Source organism: Orycteropus afer, unplaced genomic scaffold (genome assembly GCF_000298275.1).
Source record: "Orycteropus afer afer isolate SDZICR_OR568_19922 unplaced genomic scaffold, OryAfe1.0 scaffold00092, whole genome shotgun sequence".
In the NCBI taxonomy this organism is placed as follows: Eukaryota; Metazoa; Chordata; class Mammalia; order Tubulidentata; family Orycteropodidae; genus Orycteropus; species Orycteropus afer.
The window spans coordinates 1,774,966-1,790,428 of record NW_006921679.1 but is presented as its reverse complement, the minus strand read 5'-3'; the positions used below and the strand labels follow the sequence as shown (position 1 = coordinate 1,790,428).

Genomic DNA, 15,463 nt, shown 5'->3' with positions numbered 1-15,463 from the left:
GGATTACATCACAATATAAAGAAGACAAAAATCCTCACAACTGGACCAATAAGCAGCATCATGATAAATGGAGAAAAGATTGAGGTTGTCAAAGAATTCACGTTGCTTGGTTCTACAATTGATGCCAATGGAAGCAGCAGTCAGGACGTTAGACGACATGTAAGCACTGGGCAGGTTGGCTGCAAAGGAACTGTTTCAAGTGCTGAGGAGCAAGGATGTCTCCTTGAGGACTAAGGTGCACCTGACACAGGCCATGATATTTCCAGTTGCCTCCTATGCATGTGAGAGCTGGACAATGAATAAGGAAAACCGAAGAAGAGTTGATGCTTTTGAGTTGTGGTGCTGGCGAAGAATGCTGAAGGTACCATGGACTACTAAAAGAATTAACAGCTGTGTCCTGGAGGAAGTGCCGCTGAGATGCTCCTTGGAAGCGAGGATGGCCAGACTTCGTCTCACCTACTTTGGTCATGTTGTCAGAGGGGACCATTCCCTGGAGAAGGATGTCATGCTTGGTGAGGTGGAGGGTCAATGAAAGAGGGGAAGGCCTTCAACTAGATGGATTGACACGGTGGCTGGGAAAATGGGCTCAAGCATAGTAAGGATCACGGAGTTGGCACAGGATCGGGCGGTGTTTCGTTCTGCTGTGCATGGGGTCGCTATGAGTTGGAAATGACTCGACGGCATCTAACAACAACAACAACCACATAACTTTGCAGAGAAGATTTTAAGACTATAGAAAGAATAAGTTTTGCTTTAAATATGACCTTTTCTTTGTTTTGAGTCTATTTGTAGTGACACGGTTAGTGGAGCTGGTTGGGGATGTCTTTGAGAAGAGGTGGACTTGAGTTTTGTTGAAAGAGAAAAAGGATAAAAATCAAAAATTGCAGGGATAGGGATGGTGCTATGGTAGGGAAATAAACCAAATAAAAATCATAAATAAACAAACCAAAAAATACCAAAATCACTGCCATCAAGTATATTCTGACCCATAGCAACCCCCTTTGGGTTTCCAAGGCGGTAAATCTTCACAGAAGTAGATTGCCCAGTCTTCCTTCTGTAGAGTGGCTGGTGGGTTTGAACCCTCAAACTTCCAGTTAGCAGTCAGATGCCTTAGGCAGTATGCCACCAGCACTCCTTTGGTAGGGAAATAGCAGTCAAACAACAGCGACAGAGTGTAGCTGGTGCATCTGGTCACTGGGGTCAGCCAGCATGGAGTGAAATTGTCCTTCTGTATCAGAGGGCTGCAGTCCACGGGACACAGGGAAGAGGTAACTACAGGGAAGAAGTGAGAAGAGAGCTGTTACATTATTGGATTGCAGTCAGTGTCTTGAAACAAAATGTGTATGCTCCATGAAAAATGAATTTGCTCTGTAAACTTTCACCCAAATCACAATAAAAATTAAAAAAAAAAAAAAGAAGTTGAACAAATCATAATAAGGCAGACTCCCCATTTCTCCAGTACAGCTGAAAAATTACCAAATGATACAACTGCCCCATGGGGTTTCCAATACTGTCATCTTACGGTAGCTGACTGCCACGTTTACCATGGAGTGGCTGGCGAATTCAAACCCGTGACTTTTCAGTTAGCAGCCAAGCGCTTAACCACTGAGGGTGAATAAAAAGAAAATGCGGTGTTCTCTTCTAAAGTTTAACAATATGGGTCTCTGATTTCAACTATGTGAGCATCATAGCAAAGCCTGAAATTAAAGATGGAAAATTAGAAACAGAAAATTAACATTAATTTTTAATTAGAATTTAAAAAGAAGAAAGAAATAGTATTTCTGTAGTGACAGACAAACAAACCAGGCAAAAATGTAATGGTAAAAACAAGAAAAAAACTCCAGAAATTAACTAAAGCCCTCTTGGCAAGTGGTGCTTCCCTCCCCACTAGACTGGATATGTAGGAGGGCAGTATGACCAACCGAGGAAGTCTCTGAGGTAGCGCTTCGCAGACTTTTGGTTTTAGAACTCCTTCACACTCTTAAAAGTTACTAATGCTGAAAAGTTATTGATTCTAAAAGCAGAATCTCTTGTGGTAATCAGCATGGTAATCTTCGTAGCAATCAGGTTGGGCGCAAGAAGCTGTTCTCACTCACTCTGTGGTCTCTTGTGAGGATGGCTAAGGAGAGGCAAGGTTAAGAAAATGGGTCTTCAAAGTGTTATTTTAGCTATTAGCACTGAACTTCCTTCTCCCCTAAGTTATTACAGTAAAACCTGTGAAAGCCAGAACCTGTGCAAGATTGAAACCCATCAGAGAAGGGAAACGTAAATATTTTCTACAAAACGTGTGATAGGAAAAATCTGACCAGAATTACTGGTCAAATTACTGGTGGAGCCCCTGAGACTATGGTCCTGTGTTATCCTCAGGCCTAGAAATGGACTTACTTTCGTGAATTGGCTCTCAGCCTGACAGTGGAGAGACCTACATGCAGAACACCTACCCCAGGGAGATGCACCCACCTACCCTAGAGAGATGCACCCCTTAGATCAATCAACCATGAGACATCAGAGGGGTAGCAATCACATAGAGGGAAAGATGGACAGACAGGAATGCATAGATGATACCCTTATGTAGATGGTCCAGTCTTCCTTCCCCAGGGTGGCTGGTGGGTTTGAACTGCCAACCTTCTGGGTAGCAGTCAAATGCCTTAGGCCTTGGGCCACCAGACCTCCTAGTAAATGCTATCGATGATTAATATTTACTGTCATCAATTTGAAATTTGTAGCATTTACTTTCCAGATTTAGAAGAACCTAGAACTTTGCAGGCCAGGAGCTGAGTGTGGAACAGACCATCAACTGCTCACATGCAAGTTCAACTTGAAGTTAAAGACAATTAAAACAAGTCTACGAGAGCCAATCTGCAGCAGCTTCAACGGCAGGGAGAGGGTAGTCACAGGGAAGAGAGGAGGAGAATTTTTATGGTTGGGGATTGTAATCGGGCGTGAAATCAAATGTGCATGATCTGTTGAATGTAAAACAAATCTCCTTAGTAAATTTGCACCTGAAGCACCATTTTAAACAATTTAAAAAATAAAATAATAAAACAAATAATAGAAAAGTGGAAAGAACTGCACCCTGTCAAAGATGTAAAAGGGAGACCTGGAAAAACAAGGCAGTTCCGCTGAGTTCCTGCTGTCACAGGCTGTATAAACCTCTGGGGCAATTGAATACCACACAGCGGTGAGTGAAGGAAGACCCTGTGGAATGCCCTCTGTTACATACTGAATTTTGTCGTCCCCCCCCAAAATATATATCCACTTGGCTAGGCCATGATTCTCAGCATGATCCAATTGTCTTCCATTTTGCGATCTGATGTAATTATCTTAAGTGTCCTCAGTTCTAGCCTCTATGATGTAAATGAGGCCAGAGGAGTGGCAGTTATGTTAATGAGGCAGGATCCAATCTACAAAATGACATTGCATTTGGACTCAATCTCTTTGGGAATATAAAAGAGCCTAAAGGAGCAAGGAGAGGTCAGAGTGGCCTGACTAGCACCCAGGAGGAAGGAAAGAGACAGGAGGAACACATCCTTTGTGCCTTAGGTGTAGCCTCCACAACCATGTAAGTAATTTCCTTGAGATAAATCTCTCTGTATATATTTATAGGGAACTCTGGTGGCAAGAGCTCTGGTGAAGCAGTGGTTAAAGCATTTGGTTGTTACCAAAAGGTTGGTGGTTCAAACCCACCAGCCACTCTTTGGGAGAAAGATGAGGCAATCTGCTTCTGTAAAGATTTACAGCCTTGGAAACCCTGTGGAGCAGTTCTACTCTGTCCTAAAGGGTCACCATGAGTTGGAATCCTGACTCAATGGCAGTGTGTCTGGTGGTACAGTGGTAACAGCAGTCAGCTGCTAACCAAAACGTTGGTTCAAACCCACCAGCTGCTCCAGGGAAGAAAGATGAGGCTGTCTGCTTCTGTAAAGATTTATAGCCAGGGAAACCCTATGGAGTAGTTCTATTCTGTCCTATAGGGTCACTGAGTCAGCATTTATTCAAGGGCAGTGGGTTTGGTTTTCGTATATTTAAACATATTCATGCTTGACTGTTTTTGTTCCTAGAGAAATCACCGTAAGTCACCGCTCCAGAATCCATTATTTTATCACTTGGAAAGATCCTAGATGAGAAATCAACATGGCTTCCAATGGCTCACCAATTGAAAAGGATGGTCATGAGAAGATAATGAGAACAGAGCGGAAACGAGGAAAACGACATACGTTTACTATGGAAGAATTGCTCATACTTAATAACACATTTTTAGAAGATTCTTACCCTGACTTTACAACCAGAAGAGAACTGTCCAACCTAGTCCACTGTTCCAAAGATGTAATTTGTAACTGGTTCCAGAACAAGAGAGCTCCACTACCAGCTAAAGAGAGATGCAAAATATTTGTGGCTAAGAAACAAAAAGAATTCCCTGTCCGAGGTCACACAATTTCAAGTATTCAGGTTACCACATCTGAAGCTCCCGACTGTATCCCTGAACAGAGCTTCTCTCATTCCCAGGAGACTCATCTACTTAGACCTGGCTGTTCCTCTCTGGACACAAAAGGGGTTCCCAGTCAACAAGTCGGCTCAGGCCCCTCTGGGATTCCAAACAATGGAAAAGGCCACGCTTTGGAGTATCAAGGTAACACAGGAAGTGGACTGGTTCCTGGTTCGCAGTTTCCCAACTACAGATCAGCAATTGGCTTTCATCATCTTACATCATCCATGGACTATTTTGACAGGGATAGGCCTGCGAGAGGGGAAGGCCAGTATGTAAGCCCCTACCCTCTGCCTGATGTTTATAGCGTGCTTGGAGCAAGACAGCAGGAAGAGTGGAAGAACTGTCCTTACTCACTACAAGGACAGCAGCAAAATGCCTGGCAGCATCATCTGCAGCAGCTTCAACGGCCTCAGAATTGCCAAGAGAAGTTGCAGTTCCAGGAGTAGCTTCTAATGCACATGAGTCATGGGGATCTGGGGCAACAGTTGCCCTCCCCTCAGTCGCAAGAGCAGGGTTGGTATCCTCAAACCAGTGGAGAGTTATTTTTGCTCTCAGCTGCAGCAGGCATCTTTCCAAACAGTGATCAGGTCACCACCACTGTCTCCGGAGCAAGATAGGCAGCATAGAACTACAGAGCAACCCAGGGCCCAACTGCAACAGCTTTGGTGTGAGTGCTTTGCTCTAGCCCATGGACTAAGGATGTGCATGCAGGAAGTGGTACTAGGCTTTAAAGAACAGCAAGCATGGTTTTTACCAGGCATCGACACAGCCGTCCAAAGGAAAAGACCACTCTGGAAATCTGAACATAAAAATGCTGTCTTCAGGAAGATTCTATGAGCTGTTGGTCCCTTTTGCTAGAGCATCAGGTCTATTACTGATTTAATTGTGTCCCGCCAAATATGTGTCACCTCCGCTAGGCCATACTTCTCAGAATTATGTAATTATCCTCCATTTTGTGATCTGATGTAGTTATCCTATGTTGTAAATCCTAACCTCTATGATGTTAAAGAAGTAGGATTAGTGGCAGTTGTGTTCATGAGGCAGGATACAATCCACAGGATTAGGTTGTATTTTGAGTCAATCGCTTGAGATTAAGGTCAGAGGGACCTGACTACCACAGAAAAGAGCTGGGAGTGGAAAGCCTCCTTAGATTTGTGGTTCCTACGCTTAGAAGCTCCCAGATGCAGAAGACTGATGCCAAAACATGCAGATCTCCAAGGATCCTGGGCTCACAGATGTAGGAAAGGGACAAGGACCTTCCCCCGAGTCCTTAGAGAGAAAAAGCCTTCCCTTTGATCTGGCGCCCTGAATGTAGACTTCTGGCCTCCCAAACTGAGATAATAAAATTGTTTGTTAAAACCACTCGCTTGAGGTATTCTCTTATAGCAGCATTAGAGAACTAAGATATCATTCTTCTGGATTCCTTAAACTTAGCGTAACTGGTGGTGAGTTTTTATTGGATTCAGGAAGGCCGGTAGCCAAAGTTATAGAGTTTGTGTCTCCTATATGATACAGCCCTTGAAAGTGAAAACGGCAAAAGGATGGGTTTTCCTGTTCAGGTCTCGCAACAATTGGCTGTACAAATAAATTCTGACAAATCTTTTGCAGAAGGACTTCCAATAAGAAGACGAAGCGTTCTATTCTAAGGCCAGTAGAAACAGAGACGTAAAACGCAGAAGGCAGATAATCTGAAAGGAGGTGCAATATCAGGAAAAGGGGGAAAGTTAGGAGAGCGGTTCAAAGTCTAAATCCTCTTAGTGGGAGGTGGAATGTGCAAAGGAGAGATGCAAAGAAAGGCAAGAGGCGGGCAGTGAGAAGGGCAGAGAACCGAGGAAGAGGACTTGGCGTCTCAAGCGAGACCGGGTGACAGGGAGGGGTGTGTCTACGGGACTAGGACCGGGAAGTCTGGCCAAGGGGAGCCAGAGCCCTAGGGCTTGGGCCAGTGCGCATGCGCAGCGGGGCGGCCGGGGTCTAGGGGTCCCCGGACCAGCGCGGGCGCGGAGGAGCCGTCTGGAGCCGCTGGTCGGCCTCGCCCGGCCCTGAGCTCCAGCGCTTCCTACCCCGGAGACGTTGGCTCAGCTCACGCCCTTCCCCTCCCTTGCCACTGCATAGCGCGGCGTCGGGCCAGATCGGCGGAGGCTGCGACGCCGGCGTCGACGGCGACCGCGACAGCCCTTAGGCAGCGCGCGGGGCACCAGGGCCGTTGCCGCGATTGGCCACCTGGGCGCCCGCTCCCATAATGCAGCGCATGGCGCGTCATTGAAGAGAGACCATGATGGCGGCGGCGCTGGGGCCCCCAGAAGTGATCGCTCAGCTGGAGAACGCGGCCAAAGTTTTGATGGTGAGGAAGCCGCGACCCCGGCCCCGGGACCCTCGGGCCTCCGTTCGGCTCTGATTGGCCAGTTCTTGCCGCCCGCTGGGCTGGCGACCAGGAAGGGCCTCTGGGGAGTCCTGGAAGTGGAGGAGGAGGTGGCGGTGGCGTGGCGCAGGATTCTCCATCCTACTTCTTTCCTCTTGCCTTCGTCCCCCTTTTTCTGGGGCTGTCCTCCTTCCCCTAGCTGCCCAGCACCCCAGACGGGTATCGGGAGTGTGGCGGAGTAGGAAAGAGGGTTTTCTGTGCCAAGGTCTTAACCCTACACCCTGACCCATAGACTGGTTCGCAGAGCCAGGCGCGGAGAGAGAGGTTGGGGTTGTCTCTGCAGGGTTTGGGTCGGGGCAGTTTGTGGGGCTGTGCGCACGTCACTAGGGAGTTGGTGCTGGGAGGAAAAGGATGGCACTGTCTGGGTGCTGTTAGCAGCCGGTCCTTTCGTGCATTCGGGTCCCGAAGAGCTTTCCCTGAAACGCAGCTACCTGTGGGGTAACTGCAGCCGGCAGCACGTGGATGGACCGGCAGGAGGGAGAGAGGGAAACCATTGGGACCAAGGTCATCCGGGCAAAATCGGTCCAGTACCGAGCTACCTGTGGGTCGTGCATTATGGATAGCATAGTGTACGGTACTTGTTGACGGTATTCTTACACTATTCAGTAAACAACTTGATGAGTAGCATATTGACTAGAGTTTCAGAAGGCCAGTTCAAAGAATAAAAGTGCTCCACGCAGTTAGTCTAGAAGTAAGAATGAATTACATTTAGTTACTCAGTAAACTATGTATTGGTATTGCTCAGCTTTGTTTTCTTGCCAGTTATAACCAGTGTTTCTACCTTATTTTTGGAAGTTAGCAAATCATTTAATTACCTGAATTGATGTACAGCCTTTCTAAGAATTTAGCCAGCTTTTGTTGCCTTTTTGGACTTCCTCCCTTTTGCTTTTGGTATTTGGGTTATGTGGCTTAAGCTTCACATTTTAAAATAGTATAAATAATTCTACCGTAGTTCGTAGTTTATTTATCAAGTTTTATTTTCACAGTCAACAGCAGATTTTTTTAGTGCATGAAATCGAGAAGCCTAATAAAAGCAGGGGAGCTCTGGTAGCATAGTGCCTAAGGCACTTGACTGCTAACCAAGAGACTGGTGGTTCAAACCCACCAGCCACTCCTCGGAAGAAAGGTTGGGCAATCTACTTCCGTAGTGATACTGCCTTGGCAACCCAAGGAGGGGTCGCTATGAGTCAGGGCCGACTGAGTGCACATAACAACAACAATAAAAGCAGACTTACTTACTGCAACATGAATAAACTTAAATGTTTTATTTGTCACAAACTGAATAGATAACATTTTCCGATTCTTGCAACGAAGTTTGGAAAAAGCTAGTCATTTACCCCCTTAATACAAGGTTCTTAAAATCTCTAATGTACAATTACCTGAAATCGCTGAAGTTTTTCTAGGAGCTAAACCAAATAATGAAACTCACTGCCATTGAGTAAATTCCAACTCATAGCGATCCCCATCTGATTTCTAAGGCTGTATGTCTTAAGGAAACAGAATGTCCCATCTTTCTCCCGTCCAGCAGCTGATGGGTTCAAACTTCTGACCCTTTGGTTAGCAGCCAAATGCCTTAATCACATACACCACCGGCGCTCCTTTTCTAGGAGTTGGGGCTCTCATTTTCATGAGATCCTGGAAGGGAAGTATATGACCCAGGAAACACTGGTTTGGTTCTAGCACTGATAGATGAAATTAGTATTCTTAATCATAAGCAAGTTAGTTCCCTCTCATCCTGCAAAGCTAGTTTTATCATCTATTGTTGGTAGCTAAGAAAAATAGTAATAATACTATATAATAATAATACTGTTTATTGAGTGCATACTACACTGTCATATGTTGGACTTGATGTGTGTTGTACGTATTCTTGGCAATAGCTTTAAGAGGTTGAGAGAGTTTAAGTGGCCTAGGGCATGTAATTACTAAGTGACTGAATTAGGTCTGGAACTCAGATCTGTGTGACTTTAAAGCTGGGTCTCTTTCCACACTATTTCACCACCCCTCATGTGCTGTTTGAGAAAATCCATTTACATGGTTTTTTTTGTGTCCAGAGGAAAAGAATATTGAAAAGGGAAAATATCTTACTAGGAATGGAAATTTACTTTTTGAAAATTTCACTATTCAGAAATGCCTACCTGATGGTAACAGTAGCAATTACTGCATTATTCCTTGGCATGAAAGTTGCATTTCATTTTTTAAAAATTAGTAGTATTAAAACAAAACAAAACCCCACAGCCTATGAGTCAGTTTGGCTCATAGTGCCCCTAGAGGACAGAGTAGAACTGCCCCATACAGTTTCCAAGGCTGTAAATCTTTGCAGAAGCGGAGTGCCTCAGCTTCCTCCCCGTGAGCAGCTGGTGAGTTAGAACCAGCGGCTTTTTGGTTAGCAGCCAAATGCCTTAACCACAGTGCCACCAGAGCGCCTTAACATTTATTGAGTGCTTACTCTGTGCCTGCCAGACATTGTACCACTTTTTACATATTACGTATTTAACGCTCAGTAACTATGGGACAAAGATAATTAGGAGAGTATGGATTATGTAAGGAGCTCTGGTGGTGTAGTGCTTAAGGCATTTGACTGCTAACCAGAAGATTGGTGGTTCAAACCTACCAGCCTCTCTGCAGAAGGAAGATGAGGTGATCTGCTTCTGTAAAGATTTACAGCCTCAGAAACCCAAGGGGCTTGCTATGAATCTGAATCAACTGGATGGCAGTGAGTTTGGTTTTAACTGTGAGGCAGGTATTATTAATTTGCGTGATATAGACTAAAGAATTCTAACGTGTAGATGCTAAGGTAACAAAACAAAACAAAATGAAAACTCACTGCCAGTAAATCGATTCTGACTCAGTGACCTCCATTGGGTTTCTAAGGCTTTAAGTCTTTAATGAAGCAGATTGCCCCATCTTTTCCTTCTGTTGGAGCAAGTAATGGGTTTGAACCACTGATCTTATCCATTACGTCACCAGAGCTCCTTAGATGCTAAATAGCTTACCCAAATTTACATGGAGAGTGACAGAGTGAGGTTTGTCTGTTACCAGTGCCTAAACTCAATGATGGGTGTGACCAGGAAGTAAAACAGATTCATTTGGGGTTAGTTAACATTGTTAACCCCAAATGAATCCATTTCAATTCCTCATCATTTGGGCTTAGTTAACATTGTTAAGGGAGCTCTGGATAGCATAGTGCCTAAAGCACTTGACTGCTAACCGGAAGGCTGGTGGTTCAAACCCACCAGCCACTCCTCGGAAGGAAAGTTGGGCAATCTACTTCCATAGTGATACTGCCTCGGAAACCCAAGGAGGGGTCGCTATGAGTCGAGTTGCTATGAGTTGGGGCCGACTGGAGGGCACATAACAACAACAACAACATTGTTAAATCTCCTTTTGGGATGTTAAAAAAGATAAATGTGTTATTTTACCATTTTTTTCATTTGTGAATCTGAGGAAATTTTATTCATATGGAATTGCTATTTTTTTTTAAACTATAAAAATGTATTTAAAAATTCAAATTAATTAGTGTTGCCTTCCATTTTTTTTTTAACTGAAATTTTCCTTTAGAAAATGTGTTCCTCTCATTCACAACACAGAATTTTAGTTTGCAGAACAGTTGTAAGAGATCTTTTATTCCCCCTGCCCCCAAACTCACCTCCTTCCTCCTGCAATTTTTTTTTTTTAATTTTTACTGTGATTTGGGTGAAAGTTTACAGAGCAGATTCCTGTTCCATACAGCAGTTCTTAACACATTTTGTTTCATGACATTGACTGCAATTCCTCACAATGTAACAGTTCCCTGAGAGAGCTTTTAGTACAGAGGTCTTAACTTAGGGAGTCCAAGAAGGAAACCGTAAGCAGTTCTATTGTTTGGTTACAAATGCATAATTTGGCAGTCGGGTCTTTAGGTGTGATCAACTTCTGGCAGGGAACAGTGAGAAGCTGACAATTAAGGCCCTAGTGTAGGCATTTTCCTTTCCATTTCACAACTGGGGAAGCTCAAGTTGAAAGAGATAAAAGTGACTTGCCCAAGATAGGTCACAGCAAAGTAACCAGTAACCAGAGTAATCCAGAACCCACATCACCAGACTCCAATTTCAGAACTCTTGTTTAACTTTTCCTTTTTACTGAACCATGTTGCTTTTCAAAGTCAACATATTATAGTACTGTAAATGTTACGTTTATTACTTGAGGGACATTTCTAAACCTGGTTTGGATGTTGCACTCGCCTAACTGCGTATTTCTCGAATTCCTTCCTATTTAGGTTTTTGGATAAGCTTCAAAATAAAGTGGTCTATTAGACTGATAGAGTGAAAGAAATGTTTATGGATTTTATAGCACTCAATGTAAAGAATGATTTCCCTCCCCAGGGGAGAGGGACTTGGCAATCTACTTCCATAAAGATTACATTGTAATGGATGGGGTTGCTGTGAGTCAGAAGCAACTCTGCACACAACAACAGCACTTTTTTTAAAATTTAATTTTTATTGTGATTTGGGTGAAAGTTTACAGAGCAAATTCATTTTCCATACACCAGTTCATACACATTTTGTCTCATGACATTAACTGCAATTTCCCACAATGCAACAGCTTTTTTCCCACTTCCTCCCCATAGTTAACCTTTTCCCTGTGGCCTTCCCTCCCATGCACTCCTGCCTCCCAAGCTGTCTCCCTGAACAGCGCATTTTTAAGGGCATATTAAATGAATATTAGAGTAAGTAAAGCTTATGCTAACATTCTCTTCAGTGGCAGTCTTGCTATGTGAATTTAGGAGGCTTCCTAATTGTACGCCTAAAGATTTAATATTTGTATGTTATTTAAAAATTATAACTATATTAGAATACATTCCTTTTAAGTACATCAGGAATACTTACATTTACAGGCTAAAAAGTGAGATTCCTCTTCCTCTCCCTTTCCGCATCCCCAACCCCAGCTCCTGCTCCTTAGGTAATCCCTATTAGCACTGTGACAGTGTATTTTGACCTTTTCCTCTGTGTTTTAAATATATATATATATATATATATATATATATATATGTATGTATAGTTTTTCTTTTCTTTTTTAATACAAAGGAGATTATATTTTCTTGATTTAAAAAAACAAATCTTGGCTACCTTCATAGTAAGAAATTCAAGCTGTGCAGAAGGGTGATGTTTTGGTTCTCTAGTGCAAATACCACAGATGGGTGGCTTTAAACGAACAGGAATTTGATTCTCTTACAGTTCAAGAGGCTAGAAGTCCGAGTTCAGAGTGCCAGCTCTAGGGTCTGGGTGAAGGAAGGCCCCTCAACCTTGGACTTCAGCTCTGCCTCTTGCTCCTGGCCCACTGAAGCTGGAGGCTTCTCTTAATTTAGACAGCTGCTGGCTTCTGAGCCTGGCAAACCCAAGATTGACAAGTGCAATAGCACAGTCCTAAGATTATCAGACAGCACGGCAGGGCACTAGGTAAAGTCCATTAACAGACCATTGAGCTGAAGACTCGGCTACATGCAGGGTCCGAGTGTGCCAAAAGCTCAGCTGCTTCAGTACATTCCACCATGGAACTGATTACCAGTCTCATCATGGGGAATACTACAGTTGCCCAGCTACTCAAAACCAGGCCCGGCCAAGTTGACATATAACTTTAACTACCACAGATGACTATGGAAAAGTAAAAGGTCCCTACACCCCCATTCCCACTCTTCAAAGATGACTGTTTACAGATTCTTAAGTATCCATATTGGAGTTTTGGTAGCATAGTACCTAGGGAACTTGACTGCTAACCAGAAGGCTGGAGGTTCAAACCCACCAGCCACTCCTCGGAAGGAAGATGGGGCAATCTACTTGTGTAGTGATACTGCCTCGGAAACCCAAGGAGGGGTCGCTGTGAGTCCAGGTCTGACTCGAAGGCATGTAACAGCAACAACAACAAGTATCCATATTGAAATTTTCTAAGCATATAAAAACAAATAAAATAAAAACTATTCCTTTAATAAATAAATGTGATTATATCTTCTATACTAACAAAACAAAACCTACTGCCATCGAGTTGATTCCAACTCAGTGACCCCCCTCAGGTTCCTATTCTGCTTTCCTTTACCGAAGCAGATTGCTCCAGCTTCCTTCCGTGGAGCAGCTGGTGGATTTGAACCTCCAACCTTCTGGTTAGCAGTCAAATGCCTTAGCCACTGCACCACCAGCGCTCCTTATATAATCCATACTGTATCCATAAGTATCTCTGTTCTTCTCATATTATAGATGAATTTTAAGTCAATTTGTTTCTGTTTACTTTGTGAATAGATATAAAATGTAAGAGCAAGTTTTGATTTGAGAGACACCACATAGAAAAGTTTAGTCTTATATACTGATATTACATTGGCTTGAACCGTAAGTCTCAGTGCTTTCTTTCTTGTCTTGAGTTTTCTTGCTTTGGTTACCCTGACTCTTCTGTTGGTACAAATTGTCTTTAATGTGTGTGCAGTGATAATGTAAGAAAAAGAAAGTACATGCATGTGTGCTGATACTTTATAGAAAAAGAATTTTATGTATTTGTTTTAAAGCCAGAGTGGATTTTATTAGGTCTAAATCCAACATTAATGAAAGGGTTCATGACTTGTTTTCATAGTTTTAATTGTAGTGGAATTTGATTATTGTCTTGAAAGCGTCTGCCAAGTTGTAGCGACATACAGAAGTTCTTCTTATGTCATTTAATTCTCACTTCAGTCCTGTGAAATGAACAGGATGAAGAGAGAAACTTTGTAAGTGAGAAAATCGAGATTCAGAGATGGGAAATGATTTGCCTGTGGTCTTACAGCTAGTTTGGATCCGTAATTCACACTCTGGCTTTCATTCATTCTAGAGCATTTATTCATTATGTATATGTTGGTTATTGTTGTATGCGGAGGATATAGGAAGAAGACAGAGTTTGTTTTCAAGAAGTGCATAGTGTATTAGGACAAAATAACCAATATATTAGCAACCACGATGTAGTATTATCACAGAGGTATGTCATAGTGTTCTGTGAGAGTACCGGGGAGGGACATCGATGGAGACTGAGGTGGGAAAACAGAAAGAGCTTCCTGAAACAGGTGACCACTTGTAAGCTGGGTCATAAAGGACAAATTGGAGCTCCCTGTTTGGATAAGGGATATCCTGGTGCAGGGTTATATTTGTAGTAAGGCCTCAGAGACCATAGTGTGTTTGGAACCAACAACAACAAATTTTTAAGAGTATGTCAAATACCTATTAGAATAAGTAAAGTTTATGCTAACATGCCCTTCAGTGGGAGTCTTTCTATGTGAACTCAGGAGGTTACCCAATTGTAGACCTGAAAATTTGATATTTCAAATTTTTGATATTTGAAGATATAATTTTTGATATTTTTGATATTTCTATGTTATTTAAAAATTATAACCAGAATACATTCTTTTTAAGTACATCAGAATGTACTTAACAGAATGAGAAGGTGATTATTTAGTACATACTGACCCTCTCCTATTTAAAAGATAACACTTTTTTATGTTTTTGATAACCAATATGCGCAGGCAGTGGAGTGGTGCAAATAGTTAAGCGCTGCACTGTTGAAAGGTTTGTGGTCCAAGATCACCAGAGGTGCCTCTGAAGACAGGCCTGGCGATCTCCTTCTGAAAGGTCACAGCCTCGAAAGCCTCTGGGGCTCTGTGTTGCATACTGTGGTCGCCATGAGTCTGAATCAACTAGATAGCAACTAATATTAACAACAACCAGTATGCACGTGTCAAAAATTTAAGAATTTTGATTAGAGCATTTACTTTTCTTGTTAGAAGGAATAAGCATTTTTATTTATTTAAGCTCTGCCTGTTAGTCCCTGCTATGGCTCTATATGGTGTGAAAATGGCACTAATGGGAAATCTTTCCCTCAGGAAGATAATTTATATTTTAAATGTTAGTTTTGCATTTGAATTTGTCAAGCTCACATTGACCCAGAACCATGACCCAGAGAAGATTATGAAAAGACCTTTGAAAACTTTCATAGATACCTAAAAGTTGATGAAATTGAACAACATTTTATCATGAAAGGTGTAGTGAACTAGGAATTGAAAGGAATTCTCAATACAATATAAAACAGTTATTTGAAAACACTAGTAAATGCTGATACTCTTAGGAGTAAGAAAAAGAGTTCTAGTATAGCTATGATTCAACTCCTAGAGGGCCTAGCTGAGGCACTAAGATAAGAAAAAGAAACAAGTGCATATATTGGAAAGAAAATGAAAGGTGTTCAGAAAAATAAAATCCAAGGAAATGCTAAAAAACTATTAGAACCAATTGTTGTTTGGCAAGGAGGCCAGATACAATTAAATAAACCAATTATAAGAGTCCCTTTATACCAACAATGATTAGCTTAAAAATAGGAACAAAAATATTCATTTTATTAGGAATAAACACTGCAGAAAAAAAAACTATTAGAACCAATTGTTGTTTGGCAAGGAGGCCAGATACAATTAAATAAACCAATTATAAGAGTCCCTTTATACCAACAATGATTACCTTAAAAATAGGAACAAAAATATTCATTTTATGGGCAGAAGACATGAACAGACACTTCACCAA

General features: G+C 42.4%; 2 protein-coding genes across 2 annotated transcripts in view; both read left to right on the top strand.

Moving 5' to 3' along the window:
- Positions 1–4,131: 4,131 nt before the first annotated feature.
- Positions 4,132–4,932, top strand: LOC122150123 (cytoplasmic polyadenylated homeobox-like). The gene has a single exon (XM_042781168.1). The coding sequence runs from the start codon at positions 4,132–4,134 to the stop codon at positions 4,930–4,932; it is 801 nt and encodes a 266-aa protein (XP_042637102.1).
- Positions 4,933–6,758: 1,826 nt separating this feature from the next.
- The window catches only part of XPO4 (exportin 4), a 171,061-nt gene continuing 162,356 nt past the window's right edge, over positions 6,759–15,463 (top strand). The window contains exon 1 of the mRNA XM_007942506.1: positions 6,759–6,827. Within this exon, the coding sequence (XP_007940697.1) occupies positions 6,759–6,827 (69 nt within the window). The remainder of the gene's footprint in view (positions 6,828–15,463) is intronic.

Coding starts and splice junctions, on each gene's coding strand:
- LOC122150123 (XM_042781168.1), top strand. CDS start 4,132: ATGGCTTCCAATGGCTCACCAATTGAAAAGGATGGTCATGAGAAGATA.